At 39.8% G+C, this 22,647-nt stretch overlaps 1 protein-coding gene across 1 annotated transcript in view; it reads right to left on the bottom strand.

Moving 5' to 3' along the window:
- SCAMP1 (secretory carrier membrane protein 1) overlaps positions 1 to 22,647 on the bottom strand; it is a 45,518-nt gene that overhangs the window by 6,245 nt on the left and 16,626 nt on the right. Inside the window, exons 3-7 of the mRNA XM_082301185.1 lie at positions 15,584 to 15,682; positions 15,211 to 15,322; positions 7,944 to 8,072; positions 2,190 to 2,349; positions 457 to 558 (exon numbers count right to left, since the gene is read on the bottom strand). Of these exons, the coding sequence (XP_082157311.1) occupies positions 457 to 558; positions 2,190 to 2,349; positions 7,944 to 8,072; positions 15,211 to 15,322; positions 15,584 to 15,682 (602 nt within the window). The remainder of the gene's footprint in view (positions 1 to 456; positions 559 to 2,189; positions 2,350 to 7,943; positions 8,073 to 15,210; positions 15,323 to 15,583; positions 15,683 to 22,647) is intronic.

Genomic DNA, 22,647 nt, shown 5'->3' with positions numbered 1-22,647 from the left:
TTCTGCAAATTTTAGGTATAAATTTCAATAAGGAGCAAGTACATTAATATCATTAGAAAGAAATAACAATACAAAAAGATATCCAAACAGTGTACTATGGATGTCTAAATTTTTATTTGTTTACCTGAAATATAGAATGAGTAATAACTCCTATTAGAGTTAACTCCTACTAATAGAGGAGGTAGTGTATAAAAGAGTAGTCCAAAGTGGTTTAAATTGAAGGATAAAATTTTGATCAACATAGTAACAGAAGTACCTCACATTCTTTGGATATATTTCACCCACTTCTCCTAGTTAAGAGCACTCAAAAATGCTTTCTTTTGAGAGTTAAATGTAACATTCCAGTGAACACAAGATTATTCCTTTGAAAACACAAAGACTGTATTGCGGTTGTTACTTCAAATAAGAGTGTTTGTCTTACAGGCAGTACAATGCTACAGCAAACAGAATACTCACCAGTTTCCCCATCTTTGAAATCCTGCAGCTTGAAGTACATGTACAGCAAACTGACAGATATATACAAAGAAGAACACAAAGAACCTGAATGAACTGTCACTCCTGAAAGAGGTGGGGGGGAAAAGATTAAAGCAGCCAGAAAATTCATGATTTTTATTCAAATTCTGTAGTACTAATCTAACTTTTTTCTGCATTAACTAGAGGAAAAGTACTTTCATTCATCAACAATGATCTGAAGTATCAGCAATTCTGTGGTTTTTTAGAGCATTTATTTACAAGAGCTGCTCTTTCTTCTTTAATATAGTGTTTTTGCCACATGCACCTCTAAGAAAGATGAGAAGAGTTCTGTTCAGCCCACAGCAAGGGCTCTTCAACTAACCATTTAAGTTTGTATACAGAATTCTGCTCCACTTTCAGAGTGAAATTCACAGTGCTGCAAGATGGGAAGTAAACATTTAACTTGTGAAAGGAAATAAAAGCTCCTATCACATTACTGACACATAGGGCACACCAGAATACTGAAGCAGCTCTTATTTTAAAGTGAAATGTACAAAATACATTTGCTGTTTAAATTACTAAAATGCCAGCCTTAAAAAGACTGAAAATCAAAAAAACTCCCCGCCAAATATAAATGTCCAGGCAAAATTTTAATGAAGACTCAACTTACTACTATCAAAACTAATGATCATATGATATGCTTGCTATTAGAGTTCTTAAGAAAGTAGAAATCATTTAGTTAAGTTACAGAAACAGATTTTGCCCTTGACAGCTCTTCCTGCAGAAGGGAGTTTGTAATTTCCATAACCATTTTCAGCTGAGCAACTGACTGGAAGTTCAATATGCAAGTAGTAGTTTTCCTTTCTGAACCAGCAATTTTCATTAAGAAAAGCTATGGATTCACTAGACAGGAAATGCAAGTTAAACTATATGATTCCTCAAAGATTTGTGGGTACAGCAATACCTCCTTGGTCAGCAAAAAGAAACACTTCCTGTAGTCTAAGTGTTACACTTAATTGCAACTTCTAGCCATCAATCTTTTTATGCAAGAATAAGAGTATTTTAACTGAGAACATCCTGAATCACTTCAATGTAAAAAAAAAAAAACTTTAGGAGTACAGGATTTGAAATCTCTACATGCTGATCTTCACCAAAAAAAAGTTTAATTTTGCACGCAAACACATCATTCTACTCTTAATCACACACCTCATGCTTCTGAAGTTTGCAAAGATTACTAAGACTAGGAAAAATACTAGTTTGTTTACTATATACCTGTTCTACTAATTTTTAAGAAACTCAGGCTATTTCAAGTACTGTAGGTGTCTATGACTTAAAAATGCAAAATTTTAAGAGTAGCTATTTATGAAGTTCATTCAAGAAGCAAAAAATTTAAGACACTCTTGACTACTAACCTACTTGAATTCTTGGTGTGAAGAGGCAGAGATTTAATGAGAATTTTCTTTTCAACTGTTACCAGCCCTTATTAACTTCAACAAAGGTAAGTATTTCCTACAAATATTTTGTCTGTGGTAAAAACTATAAATATCTTAAAGGATATTCCACAATATTACTAACTATTGGCATCTATATTTCAAATTCAATAACTGAATTAACATACTATTTGTTTCTAATGAAAGCACTTTAAAGGATTATCATCATGATAATCAAGCAAATTCTGGAATGTTAATGCATTTTGACAAGTTTTTAAATATCCTAAGTCAAGCTGAAGTTGTTACCTGAAAGCTCCATAAAGTGGTCTGTACCAGCAGACAAAGGAACAAGGGGTAAAAAGCAAGAACCAGAGAATACTTAATCCAAAATCAACCCCTCGTGTAGCATCAACGTAAAACCAGGCCAAACATCCAAAGATATTCAGAAACAGTGTCACTGTATCGACTGTAGAAGCAAAAGCAAAATAATTATGTTATGTTCAAACACTAAATTATTACAACTGCTAAAGTTACACCCAAACTGAGCATTTTAAACAAAACATCAGCATGCTGACAACACTAATACCTGCTCAACGCCTTCTGTAATAAATTGATTTTTACAGTTTTCTTAATTTCAGGTAAACCCTGTATTCACAAGTGGAAGAACTCAACATGAAAATTCAAGTACCACCAGCTTCCTGGCAATGGAAAATATCCTGTCATAACAATAAAACACTTTCAAACATTAAAGTAAGAAAAAAGAGGTTTCCACAGCTGCAATAATTGACATTTTTTTCTACAGTAATAACTGAATATAAATATTCATGAGACTACTGAATATTTTTTGAGAGAAAGCTCATAAAAGACATAAAGTGCATCACAAAATAAGCACTGTGCACATTCAAATTTGTAAACAAAAATTTCCCAAATAATCTTTCAATGTGAAGCTTTTCGTCTTTCATATAATAAAACAAAAAACCCCACTAAGAATGTTCCCCAGTAAAATGCAATCTGCAAGAAGCTGTTCTAGATGCTTTAATATATTTTGTATATTCAAATATTTCTTAGAACACTGGTCTTTCTTAGAACATCTGCCTTTTTGGTGGTCTGTGGTTAGCTCAATACTATAATGTTCTCATTGGCAGACCTTATTACATGTTAACTATTCAATTTCTACTAAGAAAATGCATTTGAATTATGACTTCACATTTTACTTCAATTAAGTTTACTTCTTAGAACAGAGTAAGGCAATATTACGAAACATTACAACTACCACCTTCATGCTATCTGGCACAGCAGTAAGTTCTGCTAGACTTCAAGGATGAACGTGAATTTCTCTCTTTGTTCAGCAATAACCAGTGATTCAGGAGGGATTTTGCTGCCTCAGAGGACAATTTCTTTCCTTATGGATCAGGATAAAGTAGGGTATTTATAACTGCACAAACTGCTCCTGACAGCACTGATTTTTTTTTTTATTTAAGTTCAGAGAAACATTTTAGTCATTCTAGTGGATGATAGGGTTAACAGAATAAAGATTCTGAAAAAGAGAATCCTCAAGCTCTTTTGTTGCTGTTTCAATTACGACTTAAGCCCTAAATTGACACAGTGGGAAAAAACTCTTAAAAGCAAGATGCACAGATCATTGCATGAAAGACTGATGAAACTGAAAACATGTGCTCAGAAAAATCGTATCTTCCTGTAAGAGTCACCAGAATCAAAGCACTTTGTTCTTTAAAATAACAGGGAATTATTCCACCTACATGTCTTAGCACTGCCCCAACAGGTCAGCAAAGCTACTCATTTCAGAATTTGGGTATTTATGCCTCATGAAGCAAAAGAAACAATACAAATCCCAGTTCCTTCCTTCCTTTGGTAAGTACAAGAAACTAAGAGAGGTATTCTCTCTTTTTCTACTCAATACTGGAAAACACAGAGACCCCCTGTGTTTACTAGAAACATTCAAATTCTGGTGGAGCATGAACTTTCCAAAATGACTTTTTTTTTAAAACTTCAATTATGGTAATAGGACAAGTTTTAAAAGAATACCATTGGTGCAAAAGAGTGTGAAGCACCACACCCACTACTGATACTAAAACCAGCAACACAGGGGTCTGCTTCACTACTGTCAGAGTCTCAGCTTTACAAAACAAGTATTAGCAAGCTATAGAGGAAGACAGCAGTCTGTCTTGACTGACAATTCTCATTTCACTGCACTTGCCCTTCACTCTGCCTGCTTGCTGCAAGGTACAGGGACTCATTTATCCTTTGAGCCAACACCTTCACTACAGGATCTAGGCAAGCTTTGTTCTTGTATGAACAGACAGGTGTTTGTAGGTTCAGGGTAAGTGTTAAGTACCTTCCACCTACTTGCCTCAGCAAATTAAACCATAATACAAGCTATTAAAAAATAATGACCACTTGGAGGCTGAAATCACCTAAGTCTTTGGCAGAAGTCTGTAACATGCAATTTCTGTATGACAACTTCACAGCTATAACAATAGAGTACTCTGTGTGATTCAAGAAAACCTTCTCCTAGTTTGTGTGTGGAAGCCGCGGAGGTTTAAAAAAAGGCGTCCATGCCAGAACAAGAGGCAACAATGGGAAATTACAATAGTTTAACAAGTATTCTTTTTTTGGTATAAACTTCCCTGAACAGAAGAATTCTCCTTAGATATACTCCTTGTCTTAATTAACTACACTTTATTATCCATAAATGTCAGAAAGTGAACTGTAGATAAAGACCACAAGTTGTACTGAAGCTATTTGGCATGTACATTGTCGAGATGATTTTGTCATTCCACTTACGACTGTATGAAAATAGATTTTTGTACTAAGTTTAATTTCTGTAATGTTTCATTTGATTGTATTCTCAGGAAACCTAAGTCCACGTTAGGACACACGACTGTCACTCTGGATTGGAACTGCCTAAAGGTGAATGGGATACCTACAGAATGGAGAGTTTTGAAGCCAGAAGGCAACTCACAGAAGGCAAGTGCGGACTGGACTAGTGAAGTTTGATCACACATAACCTTGAAGCACCAAGTCGCTTCAGTTGTTGTTTAGGCTTTTGCTCCTAGTCTGTTCTGCTCACTTGGGAGAGACATGCTAACATGCCTTACAGAAAAGAGAAATACATTCCATAGGGAAAAAGTAGATTCTAAAACAGACTTAGATCAGCACATAACATAAGCATTAAACAGTCTTGGATCAGCACATAAACATGTGCTATCTAAAATGTCAAGGTACTTTAAAAAAATTTCCTATGCTACACACTAAAAAACCACATAATAATATGGAGTGGACCAACAGTGAATCTGTATGACAGCAACCAGTCAAACCTCTAGAAAACATCACTCACAAAGAAAGGCTGAGTGAACTATGCTAATTAAGGCAAAAGGAGATGACTAATGGGGATAAATGTGTTTTCCTAACAACAGTGGACAGAGCAGGAGGGGAGAATTAAATTATACACCAAGAAACATCTTTTAACTCTAAAAGACAGCAACCCATTAGAACAGGCTTGGAACAAACATCTACACAGATGGATATACATACATATATATACATATACATATATATACACACACACACACACACACACCCCCATCTATCATTTCCTCAGACAGAGGATGAGATGAAACTCTCCTAAACAGAAAAAGAAAAAATGTTGGAACTTCAGGGTATTATTTTTCTACCAGAATCTCTTCAGTTTGTAACTTCAAATAAGAAATAATCTTTGAAAATCAGTAGTGTTTATTTAGCGCATGCTATCAGCCTGTGGGGAAAGTAGCTGGAAAACACATGCTTTTGAGCCTGTTTTTGACTGTTAGCACAAGTCAAGAGACATTGTACTTGACACTGGACATAATAATAGCATGAAAAGATCTAAAAAGCTGTGCTCAGTGTTAATGCACTAGGAAAACTATCATTTTCATGTGCAAGCCCTTAAAGCAGCGATTGCCACAAAGCCAAGATAGAATAGAAAAGCTCCAACGACAACTATGAAAAGCCATTGCTAATTGATTCTTGTAGTTCCCAAAAACATGTGAGCACTCAGTCTATTTAAAAAAAAAAAAGTCTCTCCCCTTGGGAAAAAATGTGCAAAGATAAAACCACATCAAAGTATCAGAAAAATCTGACTTTTGATACAAAAGGAGAAAAGAGGGATGAATTAATGAAATAGGGATAGAAACAGACTTGTTTTCTCATGCATGAAAGAGCATATGGATCTTAAATAGGTGAAGAAGTTTCCTTGGAGATATAAAAACCAAGAATGATGATACAAAATTAATACTAACAGTGGAAACACAGAAAACTAAACCAGAAAGTTTGTTGCCAAGGCTGCTGAAATGGAAAAGGACCTACTGTATGAAGGGCTGAGAATGCAGTACTAGATTTATCCAAATGGGATTATGTTCACAGAATCCCTAGACCTTAACAAGACATAGGAAGTCCTGGAAGAGAAAATAAAATGTAGAGTGGCAAGCAGAAGCAGATCTACTATGGGAATAAGTACCTCCCCAGAGGAAAAATGGTCAATGAAAAATTAGCCAAACCACGTAGGCACAATCCTAGGAAAGAAAAGTCCCAAGGATGGATTCAACAGCCAACCCTAAGGCATGGGATTCTATACCCCATGGCGTTTACCTTTTTTTTAGACTGTGAAATAGATTTTGTCTTTCTTTTCCTTTACTATGCCCTTTCCCTGCCTTCCTGAGTAATATGTTAGTCAGAGAGTACTAGAGCTAAATAACAAAGAGTGCAAGAAGACTTGGTAGAAATCTCAGTCTACCTAGAAGATTAGCTGTCATGTCAGTATAAAAGCGTAGCTCATCTATATTTTGAAATAACGTAACTTCCTTTACTTGTTGCCGGAAGACAGAAAATGAAGAACAGTACTAATACTGCAATTCTAACTACCCAACTTCACCTCATGCTTGAGACATACACACTTTCAGAACTCAGTCCTGCAAATGACCAGAATTAGTAACCATCCTAAAATTCTGAGTATTTCACCTTAGATCTCATATAAATCTAAATTATCTGTCAACTTTATGAGAGTGACTAGTCATATGCTCTACAGCTGCTTATTTGAAGATTAACGATCTAGCAATGAATATAGAAAGCTGTAGATTATGATGAAGTGGAATTGATTTGATTCAATGCTGTCTGCTCATTTCATGTGTTTCAATTACATGGTTCAATCACAGCAACAAGATTACCAGAGCAACATGTAAAATAATGGAGATTTCCTAACTACATCTTAAACTATGAAAAATAGTACAGAAAACATCTGAAATCCACGTTTTCTTAGAAGGCTAAAAATATATTAAAGGCATCAAAGTACCTAAACCTCGCAATTTCATCAGAGTCAGAATATTTATTAGGCTTTTATCAATCACACTGGACAAGGCAGAAGAAACAAGTGTGGCACCTGCACACTTGCTTAATCCACCATTTCTCCAGTCAAAACACAGCCCCCCAATGAGGGCAAAATCAATCCTAGAAAGATGGTGAAGAGCATTCTTTGCCTACAAAGAATAGTTTTAACATGGGCTGATTCTTCAGCTAATTGACACTCTTTCTCAAAATAGGGTAAAATGATATTAAGCCTCCGCTATAGATTAAAACCAGATTGAACTACAGAAAACTATGTATACTAGAGCAAATGCATATTATACATCTTGAACTCAAAAGTTTATTAACACTAATTTTGAGATTTATTTCTTAATATACAAGCTGATTTTAAAAACAGTAAAGTTATTTCTAAGTTAATAAATGGTCAAAGTTCATTTTACAACAGGAGAAACTTAAACCAGACAATTCCAATAAATTAGAACCGAATTGCCCTAGGATAATCCTCCTTTTTTTTTCTGTGGAAGCTTTTATGACGGAATTCAATCCTTTCAAAACTGAAGCTAACCATAAGATTTTGCTTCAACATTTGGCTTCTGGATTTAAAATACTTTTTCATTACAGATGCTCCAAAAGCCAAAGCAGCAGGTATGTATCACCAGGTTTGAATAGGCACTTTATTTTTCTTACAAAGGAAATACTTACACATCCACAAATAGTACATAATCTTTACTGTCTTCTGGAATTCTACAGGAATGTCTACTGAAAAATCCTGGTAAAAACAAGGACCTACAGGAAAATTCTCAGGAAGAGGTGGCCAGTTATTTTTTCTACCTGCAAAACAGAAAATAAAGAAAAAAAAGGCCTTTATAATGGCATTTCAGTCTCTGTATATTAGAAAGAGATATACATTTGAACTTGTTTGAACTGTTTAATGGATGAGTTTCTCAGGTGGATTGATAACTAGGGCTACCAAAACCCAAGAGTTTTAAGAGCAATCCTCAACATAAACTTCAGAAGTGAAATACAATTAAGTGTAGCCAGGTCAAGGAAAACACAATATTTTATCTACATAAAAGACTGAGCAGGCACCTGGCAGCTTCTACAAAGTAAAAATTTTCCCAAAACAAACACATATGGACAGAAAGACAATTTCTGAGAATTCCTTGACTTTTAAATATTTCCCTAAAGCCCCACCATACTCACATAGTCTGTTGAATACAAAGATGGGGGACTGAAAACCATTCTTCATTTTCAGAATCCTGGTATTTTTAATGTCAGAGTATCTCTAACAATTTGATCTAGTTTCCAATATGGTTTCCTGTCAAAACTTACCTAAAGGCAGTAAGTCTTAAGAAAGACAGTTACTGAAATGGTCCGTAACAATGTTTTTGTAACAAGAATATGCCCTACAGCATCACTATATCTTGATACAGTTGTGTGATAAAGTGAGGACACTGCTAAGGACACGGGATCAGACACCTGAGTTTCCTGTATGCTTATCTGATCAAAGGCTAGAGTATACATTCTGCTGAACACAAGTCATACCAAGCGCAGACTCAGAGATTCAGCTGAGACAATGACTGCAACAAACCTTTGCCACAGCATTTCAAACTCTGGATATAAGAGCTACATTAATCACCATGCGACCAAATGGGCTAGTTGAAATAGGAAGCAGCACACTTTCATTAGCTCAAATGCAACGCTGCACAGAACCTGAGCAGAGAAGGCCAAAGGCACTGAGTTGAGGGGATGCAACAGCTTGAAGATCTTTCACTGTAGTCAATTACGACAACATACGGTAACAGTGTCCTAGACGTGCAACCAGTATCTTAAGGCAATAGAATGCAAATAGCCGGAGAATTGCAAAAGACCCTGCTCTCCAATAAAGACCACTCTGTGGTGTTTTCAGAGGAGTCCAAATGAGTGTGCAGGTCCCTGGGATCCAGTAATGCAATACATGGAATAGCTCAAAGCGGTGCCAGAGTAGGTTCATGACGGACATCACGAAGCATTTCTTTACCAAGAATGTCATCAAACACTGGAATGGGTTTCCTAGAGGAGTGGTCAATGTCCTCAGCCTGTCAGTGTTCCAGGGCATGAAACATGAACAACACCCTTAATAACATACTTTTAACTTCTCAGTACTGATGTGGGCAGGCAATTGGACATATATATAGTCACTGTGAGTCAAGAAGGTGGCAGCAGTGACCAAAGTAAGTTTGGTGGTTGTGGCGGCCAGTGGGCCTGCGGTACAAGGGACAAAGAGAGTCCACTGGTGGGACAGTCCCTAGTACCAAAGATCCTCCCCAGGTTAGGGTGAACAGAAAAGGGTTCCCCCAGAATGCTGTGCTTTGGTATGTTAATGTACCCCAGTTCTGCTTTCTCAGTTGGCCCGTTGGCCTCCCCACCCAACCTTATACATCCCATTACCTTATATGCCCCTGTCCTAGAAGCTTCTCCACTCCCTGTTCCCCCATTGGCCCTTGCCCCATCGCCACTCCCTCAGAGTTTCCCTATTGGCTCCCTTTCCCTAGCCCTGCCTGAGTACCACCCCCGTGCCCTCAGATCATTGGTCCCTGATGCTCGATCAGCTCCTGTATATAAACCTGGACCCTCCATTGTTCTTTCTCTTCATCCCTGGAACCCTTCACAAGCATGACTGCAATAAACCCCTCCCATGGAACTCTATACGAAGACCCTTCCTGCCTCTTTGCTGTTGACCCATTCTAGGGAGCTATCTGTGTGTCTGCGTGTACACACACGTGTGAGGGTGTGGTGGTCCTGCCGAGCAGCTTCGCCTTGGAGACACTTTTAGGAAGGTCACGGCACCTTGCACTCCAGCACCGTCAAGCCACAGCAGAGATCATGACAGGTGGTGAGCATTAGATCAAGCTGTCCAGAAATTTCTCGGGCTCAGGGACACCTGAGCAGCAGCCCAAAGCCCTGTCAGGACCCAGAAACTCTCACTAACCAGTCAGGAGTGGAGTGAGCATTACCAGGAGCAGTGTGGGAGATTTAATTGGCTTTAGGGAGCATGAGTGACCAGGGCATGGTGCATCAAAAAGATGTGGCATAGCAGTTTGTGCAGCAGGGCAAGCAGGGAGGGTGCTGCAATCTGCAGATAAGTCTGTGCCTCAAGTAAGTGCTAACTGCTCTATGTCTCTGCCATAGTGGTAGGCACTTGTGTCAGAACCAAAACGAGTGTGTCTACTCAGAACAGCTCCTGAGAAGCCTGACTGACACATCCACCCAGAGGGAACTGGTAAGGAAAGAGACATGAGTACAGGTGGTGGCTTGCAATGGATGCACAGATACTTTTCCTGGAGAAAAGCCTTGTACCTGCACGAAATGTGCGTAGTTTGATGACCTGTTGCAGAAGGTGGACAGATTGCAACAGGCTGTGCAGTTTAGAGGGACTGAAACAGAGACTGAGACACGGCTTCAGAACCATACACCTACAATGGGTATCACTGAGTGTGAGACACCTTGGATCCTGGTGACCCACAAAAAGAGAGCTCAAGTCCAACCTCTACCCTCCAACACCCACACCAAAACAGATATGATGCTTTAAAGGCTTCAGATGTCCATTAACAAGTCCAACAAGGAGAATCTGGACCAGCAGCACATTGTCATTACTGTAAAGAGAAACACTGAGTAATTGTGGTGGGTGCCTCCCTTAGGGTCACTGAGACACCATCTACCAAACCAAATGAGAGTCACAAGAGGTATGCTGCTTACCAGGGACTAAGATCTATGATGCTGCCTAGAGGATACCCCATGTCAAGGGCATGGACTACTACCCGCTATTACTTTCTCATGTGGGTACAAATGATGCCACAAGCCAAAAAATAGTTAGGATGAAGGAAGACTATAAAGCCCTGGCAAGGCAACTGACAAACACTGGTGCCCACATCATTTCTCGTCTATCTTCCTGGTCAGAAGCAGCCACACTCTGGAGATCAATGTCTGGCTTCCTGGCTGCCATCAAGGTTTTGGCTTATAATTGTAACAGTGGTTTGTGCTTAAATGATTGTAGCCTGTTAGGGAGGAATGGAATCCACCTGCTTTAAAAAGGGCAAGAGAACCTTTGGCAGCATGCTGGCCAATTTGGTGACATGGACTTTAAACTACAGGACTCAGGGGGTGGGGTCCAAAGTGGACATGATCATTCCATTGCTTCCTTCTAGGGAGTAGGTCATGTCAACCAGTGCAGCAAAAGATGTTCCTTGACTGCTTCTCAAGATGAGGATCACAGGGCTAACCACAATAAGGGTGTTCATGGTTATGATGAATCCTCTTACACTCCATCTAGGGAACTTCTCTGAAGTGCCTGTACACAAACACACAGCACCATGGCGAAAAAACAAGAAGAACTGGAAATCTATGTGCAGTTGCAAGACCATCATCTCATTGCAATTACAGAGATATGGTAGGATAGCTCACATGACTGGAATAATGTCATGCATGGCTATGAATTTTTTAGAAAGGACAGGTCAGAGAGGCAAGGTGGTGGAGTTACTCCTCATATGAGAAAGCAACTGGAATGTATCAAGCTCTAATCAGGAGCAGACAAATGAGTTGACAGTTTACGGGTGAGAATTAGGGGACAGGCTAATATGGGTAATACTGTTGTGGGTGCTTACTATAGGCCATCTGATGAGGAGGAGGAAGCTGATGAGGCTTTCTATGGAAAACTAGGAATAGCCTTATGGTCACAGGCCCTGGTTCTCCTGGGGACTTCAACGACCCTGGTGTTTGTTGGCAGGACAACATGGCCCAGCACACATGGTCCAGGGAATTCCTGCAGATCACTGAAGAAAAATTTTTGATGCATATGGCAGAAGAGCCAATGAAGACAGTTGTGCTGCTGGATGATCAAACCAGAAGGGACTGGTTGAAGATGTGAAGGCTGGAGCCAGCCTTGGCTATAGCAACCATGAGATGGTGGAACTCAAGATCCTGTGTAGAGGAAGTAAAGCAGCAAGCAGGACTAGAACCCTAAACTTCCAGAGTGCTAACTTCAGCCTCTTCAAAGACCTGCTTAGAGGAATCTCATGGGTTAGGGCTGTAGAGGAGAAGCGGGTCCAAGAAAGCTGGTCAGTATTCAAGCATCACTTCCTCAAGTCCAGTGTATTCCCATGAGCAAGAAATCAGGGAGAGGGGGAAGGAGACTTGCATGGATAAGCAGGGAGCTTCTGGTAAATTTCAAGCACAAGGAAGAAATTTATGGGATGTGGGAAAAGGAACAGGTCACATCAGAGGACTACAGCAACAGCATCAGGGTATGCAGGGATGCGACAAGAAAGGCCAAGGCCCACTTGGAATTAAGTCTGTCAAACGATATCAAGGACAACAGGTAGGGCTTCTACAACAACATTAGCAGCAAAAGGAAAACTTGGGAAAATGTGGGGTCACTGCTGAATCAGATGGGTGTCCTGGTGAAGGAAGACAGAGAAGGCAGAATTGCTGAATGCCTTCTTTCCTTCAGTGTTAACTGCTGTGGCCAGCCCTAAGGAATCCCAGACCTCGGGGCAAGGAGAGAAAGGCTGCAGAAAGGAAGACTCCCCCCGAGTCATAAAGGGTTTGGTTAGAGATCAACTAGGCAGACTTCTTAACACCCATAGATCCACAGGCCCTGATGAGTTGCACCCATGGGTGCTGAGGGAGCTGGCAGATGCTGTAGCTGAGCCACTGTCCATCAGCTTTGAAAAATCACAGAAAACAGGAACAGGGCCCGATGACCGAAGGAAAGCCAATGTTACTCCCATCTTCAAAACTGGCAAGAAGGAGGAAGATCCAGGAAACTACTGGCCAGTCAGCCTCACCTCCATCCCTGGAAAGGTGATGAAACAGAACGTTCTGGAAGTCATCACCAAGCATGTAGACAAAAAGAAGGTCATCAGGAGCAGTTAGCATTTTCCCAAGCGGAAATCATACTTGACCAATCTGACAGCCTTCTGTGATGGCAGGGCAGGATGGGTCGATGAGGGGAGAGCAGTGGATGTTGTCTGCCTCCACTTCAGCAAGGCTTTGGACACTGTGTCCCATAACATCCTCATTGGTAAGCTCAGGAAATGTGGTTTAGATGAATGGACAGTGAGTCGGATCAAGGACTGGCTGAATGGCAGAGCTCAGAGGGTCAGGGGAGTAGAATCCAGTTGGAGGCCTGCAGTCAGTGGTGTTCCCCAGGGATCAATGCTGGGTCCAGTCTCACTCTACTTGTTTCTCACTGACCTGGATGAAGGGATACAAGGTTCCCTCAGCAGGTTTGCTGATGATACAAACTGGGGGGGGTTGGCTGATCCACCTGAAGGCTCTGCTGCCCTCCGGCTGGACCGTGGTAAGCTGGAGAGTTGGATGGAGAGAACCCAGTGAGGTTCAACAAGGGAAGAGCAGGGTCCTGCCCCAGGGAGGAATAACCCCAAGTACCAGCACAGGCTGGGGCTGCCCCACTAAAGAGCAGCTCTGCAGAGAAGGACCTGGGAGTCCTGGGGGATCACAAGGTGACAATGAGCCAGCAGTGTGTCCTTGTGGCCACAAGGCCCAGCGGGATCCTGGGGTGCGTTGGGAAGAGTGTGGCCAGCAGGTCAAGGGAGCTGATCCTCCCCCTCTACTGGGCCCTGGTGAGGTCACATCTGGAGTGCTGTGTCCAGTTCTGGGCTCCTCAGTACAAGAGAGAAATGGAGCTTCTGGAGAGTGTCCAGCAAAGGGTCACAAAGATGATGAGGGGTCTGGAGCATCTCTCTTATGAAGAGAGACTGAGAGAGCTGGGCCTGTTTAGTCTAGAGAAGAGAAGACTGAGAGGGGATCTCATCAATGCATACAATTATCTCAAAGGGGGTGCGAAGAGGTTGGTGCCAGATTCTTTTCAGTGGTGCCCAGATACTGGACAAGAAGCAATGGCAATAAACTAAAACACAAGAAGTTTCACTCAACATGATTAAGAACTTCTTTACACTGAGGGTGGCAGAGCACTGGAACAGGCTTCATGGACTGTCCCTCTCTGGAGACCTTCTAAACCCACCTGGATGCATTCCTGTATGACCTGCTCCAGGTGACCCTGCCTTGGCAGGGGGCTGGACAAGAAGATCTCCAGAGTCCCCTTTCAACTCTAACTATTCTGTGATTCATTGTAGGTCCCTTCCAACTGAAAGTATGTTGTTCTATTCTACAAAATTCCCTGACAACTTGAATTACTAAGCAATTATGCAATTTGGAATTGTAACACTGCATATTCAAAAAAAGACCAGCATGTGTGAAAATGAAACAGAACCATGAAAAGACTAGATAAAGTCAACCTTGCACACGATGGTTTGCTTTGTTGGGTTTCAGGACTTTTTTCTGAACTTCAGTCTGAAGTTCTTCCTTTTGAAAACAAATATTCCCACAGATGTACTTGTAGCAAAGCATCTTCAGTTAAGAGGACATAAATTTTCTCACATTTGTGAAACTGCTGTAAAAAACTGTTTGTTTTGCAGAGCACAGAGTTTGTAGCATACAAAAAACTAATAAAAGATTAATAATAGAATAGATCTTTCTGCTATTTGTGTAGAATATTACGTTTGTAACACAGCAAAAATATGAAAATGTTTCCAACTAGAGAAGTTCTCCTACAGCTATACTGACAGATGAGAAATCAAAGAGATGTTACTTTAGGTAGTTTTACTTCATCTCAAAATGCTCCATTTCTATTCAGTAGAATTACTCAGATACTAATCTAGAACAAAAATAGCCAATAGAAGAGAGTAATATGCTACAGAAGCCACATTTAAATTTTTTTCAGTGAAAACCTGAAAGGACAGCCCAGGTTTTTTTCACTGTATGCATTTTCTCAAGGGAGATGAACTTCCTTTTCCTGAAGTCATTACAAAAATCCTTCTTCAATCGGCTTCACAATGTCACTGTAAAATTAAAAGTTTGTAAGAAAAACTGAAAATTCTGAAATTTAAAGTATATTTTTCATGCGTACCCCCTTGCTGATTGAGACTCTGCATTTCCCTTTCTCTGCGATCTAGTTCAGCTGCTTTTCTTTCCAGTTCTTCTTGACGCTTTAGCAGTTCTGCCTGGGCCAAGGCATGCTCCTGAACAAAACAAATATCACCAGAGATTGATAAAAAGTATGCATATGGCATAAATATTCCAAGTCTTTTCACTATAGTTAAGCATCTCCAGTTATGAAGACTGACCCAATATAGCACACATTCATGTATTAGCCAATTACTTAAAGGCAGTATTAATTTTAATTAGAAAAGCAATGCTTATTTACAAAATACATTATTCCAGAAGTGTATTTAAATAATTGTAACTAAGAGGAACCTAGGGCCTAAAAGTTGCAGACAAACCTTTGCTATTTGTGTGTAGGAAGATGGTTCTTCTGTTGGTTTCATTATTGCTGGCTGGGTACTGGGTACATTAGGCATTTTCACATTTCCTGGAGGAGGCTAAGAAAACAAAAGACAGTAATAAGGAAACATTTTCCTATTCTAATAAACTTCATTATATCTGTAGGAACCAATCTAGTTGTTTTAAAGGAAGGGCTGCTAACAGAAACTGGCAACTTGATACGCTGCTTGCAATATTTACAACCTTTAAAAAAAAGACATCAACTGAGTTCTGTGGTGCAGCTTATCCTTCACTACTTTCAATAACAGTCAAGGAATTTTAGGATTCAGTAGAAGTAAATGGAATTTTAATTTTGTTCAGACATTAATGTTAATACAGACAGTAAACTGTTTCAGAGAATTGCAGCACTTAACAGTCATCTATTCATATTCTGAAACACAATGTCATTTATTAATAACGTCTTCTAGAGCCTTCTACTTAACAAAGGCTTACATCACCTGGCTAACTAAAGAAGAAATGTACCATATTAAACTTTCAAATTCAGAATCCATAATCTATTGCTTGACTATTTTACCAATTTTTGCTAGGTACTCCAGAATTTCTGCTAGGTTGATACATGTGTTAAGAATATAATCCCAGCAAAAGTTGCATTTCAGCCACTGTATTCAGAGGATACAGACTGTTCCTGAAATGCAGTAGTATTTCTTTCATTAAGTACAGAAAAGAAGCGCATGTTTTTGCATACTACTTTGTTTTCATACTTACTTAGCTTCATACTGTGTGCACAGGTAAAAAAAGTTGTACTTGATCAAAACTATCTTAAATGGTAGAAGTTCAATATGGCTTTAATGTGGTTTTCCAGGTTACTATTCAAAGATCACAACAATGCACAATAGGCACAGGTATTATAAATCATCTACTATAGATGCAGAACCTAGTGAAGAAAGCATTGTGGTCATAGAGCATTTCAAGCTGAAAGGGACCTATAAGGATCATGGAGTCCAACTCCAAACTTAAGTTGGTTAAGCAGGACTTTCCCCTCACAGACCAATGCTGGCTATGACAGCATTGTCTCTCAGGTATTTTTCCCTTGCTCACAGAATAATCTTAATTTTACCAGGCACTGCAGTGAAACTTACTGGCCTGTAATTACCAAAGCCTTCCTTCTAAGTCTTGCTGAAAACTGGGACAACATTTGCCAGCTTCCACTCAACTGGTACCTTTCCAGACTACCAACACCATTGAAAAATAACATGGAGAAGACCCATGATATAATCAACCAGCTCTTTCAGTACACTGGGATGAATTCCAGCAGGCCTCACTGACTTCATTCAGTTGGAGCAGTAAATCTTGGAACACCTTCAGAGTTTATACAGCCTTCAAGCCACAGGACTACAGGGGTCCATCCCTGGGCCCATCACTGGTGTTAGAGGTAAAAAAGGCACTAAACATCTCTGCTCTGTCCCCATGCCTATTTGTGAGGTGACTGACCTCATCAAGTAATGGACAAACATTATCTCTGCACATCCTTTTGCTGCTGACCTTTTTAAAAAGCCATTTTGTTTTCCACCACAGTGCTGTCCAGCTTGGATGCTCATCAAGCTTTAACCACACAAATCTCTTCCCTGCAGTGGCAGCCAGCCTCTGCAGCCCGCCTGTGTCATCTGTCCTTGCTTTCAATGTCCATACACCTCCCATTTTTATTTAAGTTCTAGGAAAAGATTCCTGCTCAGCCAAGCTGGCCTTCTGCCCCATTTCCTTGAATTACAATACTTTGAATTTGCCTGCTCTTGAGCTCTTAAAAGATGGCTCTTAAAAAATTACCATCATGCTTTTTAAACTCAGTTTGCTCTAAGTCTTCCTGTCAAACTACTTATTTTTATAACCCTAATCAAAGCTGAGAAGCCAAAAAAATACCAGCTACTTACATTGAAACAAACAGTTCAAATGCCTTGGAAAATCATTTAGCTATCAAAATAATGCTCAACAAAAACCCCTGGAAAACACAGCTGCACAGTTTGGGCTTTTCCTAGAAGTAAGAAGTACTGAAGTTGTATTGGTACACTCTCAAGTTCTAGCATTGTGCTTACACCCAGGGCTGCATCAAAAGCAGCTTGCCCAGAAGCGGCCCATGTCAGGGGAAGCATTTCTGCCCATCCCCTCTGCTCTCATGACACCCCAACTGGATTACTGCACCCAGTCCTGAGGCCCCCAGACTAAGAAGACCATGGACATAGTGAGTCCAAAGGAAGGACACCAAGATGATCAGAGGAATGGACCACCTCTGCTGTGAGGACAGGTTGAGAGAGTTGGCACTGTTTAGCCTGGAGAAGAGAAGGCTCTGGGGAGACCTTATAGCACCTGGCAGTACCTGAAGGAACCCAACAACAGAGCTGGTAAAGGGACTTTTGACAGGCGCATGCAGTGACAGGACAAGGGGGAACAGCTTTAAACTGAAAGAGAGTAGGTTTAGATTAGATATTAGGAAGAAGTTCTTTATCATGAGGGTACTGAGGCACAGAACAGATTGCCCAGAGAAGTTATGGATGCCCCATTCCTGGAAGTGTTCAAGGCCAGACTGGATGGGGCTTTGAACAATCTGGTCCAGTGGAAAGTGTCTCTGCCCACAGCAGAGGTCTGGAACTAGGCAACCTTTACCAACACCAACCATCCTATGACTCCTTGACTTGACAGTCCAACCCTTCCATCCTTCTGGAACCTGGAAGACTTGGTCTCATGTCAGGCATAATGACAATTTAAAAACAATACTTGATCCATGTTTCTTACCTCAGAAAAAAGTCACAGTCATCCTGTAAAATTTCTTTTATTTCTCATTTCATACTCCACAGAATTATATTTTTGTTTGAATTGGAAAAGACCTTTAAAAGGTCATCCAGTCCAACCCTGCTGCAATGAGCAGGGACATCTCGAACTAGATCAGGCTGCTCAGAGCCCTATACAACCTGATCTTGAGTATTTCCAGAAATGAGCAAAGTCTGACTTACATTTCAGGATGAAGTTTTAGAATTCTGCCTTAGTTAATACAGAATTCACTAAGTATACGAAATGAAACACACTTTTATTCTTTTATAGATCAGTATATACATGGAATAGTTGGGAAAGAATGATGCTGCCTGTTACTTGCTAGAACACAGTGAAGTAATTAAATACTGTGGGGGAAAACTCAAGACTCCCCAGGAAAACATGCTGAGCAGTAACACTTAAGATACCAACTTCTGTTCCAGGAGATTGAAAAAGATGACCTCCCAAGATTCCTTGCAAGCTAGACCTGGCATATTTTGTCATACCTATCTGTTCATATGCTGTTGGTTACCTGTCCAGGTGCTATTGGTGTCTTAGGGACTTGGGTAGGGATGAGTGGCTCACAGCCTGCATGGGATTGACAAGTCATTCACAACAAGACAGGTGGTCGCAATTCTGTCTTTTTAAGGGTACAAATCTTAACGCTAATTACCTACACTTGTATTATGAGGACTGCAATAACCTCCAGCCATCAGTGAATGGATAAAGCCATATCATGCTGTCTCACCACATTTTGACAAGGCAAGTACATCAGCTGTTTTTACAGGAACTTTACTTCATAGATCCATGGTCTCTGACTCCTTGTTGACATGAATATACGGTATCTTGAAATTTAACCAACCCCACTGTACAATAACCCTTTTTGTTTCAACCCCGGATGGTACTTCTGGGATTGATCTTTCTAATTCATGCCTTGCTGTCACAGCAGCACTGAGAGACAAAGTAAATCACTGAGACCTCTCTTAAAGAGAAGAATTTTTGTTAAAGAAACTTCTTCACCCTAGTTTTCCCACAGCAGAGTCCATGTTTGATTTCAGGCAGGTACCACAGTAAGGACAGCTTGAGGTGAGAGACACCTAGAAAAAAGAAATCCCTGGGCTTTTATAGCTTTACAACCTATGAACTCATTCTCCATGTGATCTTTATGTGCCCTGCATATGCCTTTTGGTCCCATACGATTTTTGATCTGGGGCCTACTAGTTCTTTATAGAATTCTTTATCTGTAGCTGTTTTTATCTGGATATATTGCCGCTTCTGTTGACAGCTGCAGCTTCTTAATCTTTCAGTCTGCACTTGTCTTAGAGGTTTCCTTCACAAAATTAAGTAACAGTTCAAGATTAGCTCAACTTTTCAAGGTGGAAGTTAGCAGTTTGCAGCCTAAGGCTTCAGCAATAATCAATTTAAAAATAATCAGAATACGGTTTAAAAATTTCATCTAACTAAACTTGTTTTCAGCAGCTGACTGGAGATAAGTGTTCAAAAGACATTCTCTCTTGAATTGATTTCCTCATATGGGTGAAGTTTATTTACTGCGGGCAGGTTAAAACTTCCAAAAGAAGCCAGGAGTGGATGATCACTTTGGTTTCCTACAGACTTCTCTGTTTTTCTACTGTGTTTAGATACAAGATGGAAGGATAGGGAGCCACCCAGGAATTTGCTGAAAAAAAAAAGTCCATTGAAATACATCTCTTGAAACAATGACTGAAAACCCAACTCCCCTAATGAATTTTTCCAATTTTTTTAATGCAGCAATTTGAAATTGGTTGCTATATGCATTATTGTGGATAGGTATATATGGGTATACAGGCATATCTATATACACAGAGTGCCCAGAGAAGTTCAAGACTTAGAAGCAGGAAGAGATTAAAAGCTTTCTTTAACATGGTTTCATTAAACGATGAAGCAGAAATACTAATTGTATAATCTCATCTTCATTGCTGTTTTTCAGAAACATGAGGAAAACACATAGTATAATCTCCATGGTGACTGTGGGAGCTAGAGACAAAACCACTGAGGATCAGCCAAGGATATTTAATTTGACATTTACACCATTCCCTGAATTTATTTTTTGTTGTTGTTGATTAATGATCAAAAATAAGATAGATTTTGAAATCTGATAAACATAAAGGGAAAAAAAACCCTAACAAAACTCCCGAATTCTCATGTTAGATACTAAGGTGGTGACACATGCAACCGAAAATCTCCCGCACTTACTTGCTTTCCTCTGTATATTTTACATATTACCTTCCTACCACTGAGGGTGAAGGATGAAAAAAAGTCAAGGCACAAAAATACTAGACGTAAGTAAACACAATAAGGAATACTTAGAAAAAGTAGGATTTACTTTTTTTCCCCTGGCCCATCCTGTATCCAAAAAAGACTGGTAGGAAGCATCTCACTTGACAAAGGGAGCACAACTGAAATAATGTAACAAATGTTAGTATTCAGTTTGATATCACTTTCTCACAGAATAAACATCCATTGAAATCCTGCCTGGATTTGAAATGGAGAAATATTTTTGCAGTCTAGCATGCTTCATTAACTTCCATTTGGAGAGAATGGGGAAAAAATCATGATCACCAGGCTGGAAGAAGACCTTAACGACTGTCTGGTCCACCTTTCTTCACAAAAGCACAGTCTGAACAAGATGGTCTAGCACCCTGTCCAGTTTAATCTGAATGCCACAGAATCCAACACTTCCTTAGGGAGATCAGTCCAAGGAAGTTGTTGATCAGGTTGTTCTCACTGTGAAACATTTTCTTCTTGTGTCCAATTGAATCTCCCCAGCAGTAATTTTTACCCATCATCTCTCATCTTCTGCATGTGACTTCTTATAAAAATGGAGTCTCCATCTTCTCTGTAGCCACGTTTTAGAGGCTGAAACATGGAATTAAGGTCTTCCTAAAATTTCATTCCTCAAAGCTGAACGAACAGTTTTTTTAGTTGTTCCTCACATGTCAGGCTTTCCAGGCCTTTGATTGTCTTTGTGGCCCTTCTCTGGACCCTCTCCAGCATGTCCACATCTTTTTTGTACAGCAAGGATCAAAACTGAATGCTGTGTTAATTCTAGAGACTGCAAGATACCGTCTTGCTACAACCAAGGGAAATCTGGAAATTAACCTCCACCAAAACTACTTGTATGCTTTTGCTCTGAGCAGCACACAAAACACAGAGTGACTTCTATCCCTATCTGATGGACATCAGACAAGGATAGTGACACTTGGGTATTCCCCTAAGTCTGAAATTCACAGACCCTGCATCTACCTCTATTCATCCAGTCTTTAAAGGCATTTACTTCCACTGTCTCTTCCATTACTCCTGTTGCACACATTTCTTTGTACACATATAGTATGCTCTTCTCTTGCATACAAAGCTGTTAGGAAAAGACAGGTGAGTGCGTGGAATTGTGAGTATCCTCAAGTACCTAGGTACATTCTTTCAAATGCATATAATTACAGAATAAATACTCACATGTTCAGCATCCACAAGATACAGAGGAAGGGGAGTAACATGTAAAGGCTGATTATTACTGCACTTAGCTTTATTTTTTCAGTCTTGTTTTTGTCAAGAAAACCTGTGGAAGTTCTTTATCTCTGCAGAGACGTGTTCATTCAATGAACAATTTTTATGAATTTTTTAACATGCCATAGATTATTAACTCAATCACAGTGCATCATAGATCTGACCACTGACTTAAGATTTCCTCCATCCTCCCAGTTTCCTGAGTGACATCTCTAATGGGCAATTACAATTTTTTATCCAGGCACATCTGACTGTTCAAAGTCAGATAATCTTAGCCATATGCTTCTGTTCTCCTTTTCCCACAAAGCTGCATGTTAAAATAAGTACATAAGTAATAAAAAAAGTCAGAGTAGCTCAAGATTATATTTTTTTAAAACAAGATCTACTGTCTTTATGACTTATGGCCAATACAAAGCAATTCTGAATGACTTTAAGATTCATAAAACTAAATCTAACATAATTCCTCATATTGTGAGCTAGGAGAAAATAATTTTGGAGACTTACTTAACATTGTTGCTAATTATAAATATTCTGCCTTAAACAGCTGATCCAAGGCATACCCAAAAACCAAGCTTCTTCCCCACAGAATTTTAAAACTGTATGAAACCTTACTGTTTCATCACTGTGACAGTCTGCTCTCCCTGTGCCCACTATTTCCCAGAACCTTGCTCAAGCTATAACCAGTGACACGTGTAACGGATCTAATCTGGTCATGAAA

This window comes from Coloeus monedula, assembly GCF_965178545.1.
Source record: "Coloeus monedula genome assembly, chromosome: Z".
Taxonomy (NCBI): domain Eukaryota; kingdom Metazoa; phylum Chordata; class Aves; order Passeriformes; family Corvidae; genus Coloeus; species Coloeus monedula.
This window is presented reverse-complemented; position numbering and strand designations above follow the sequence as displayed.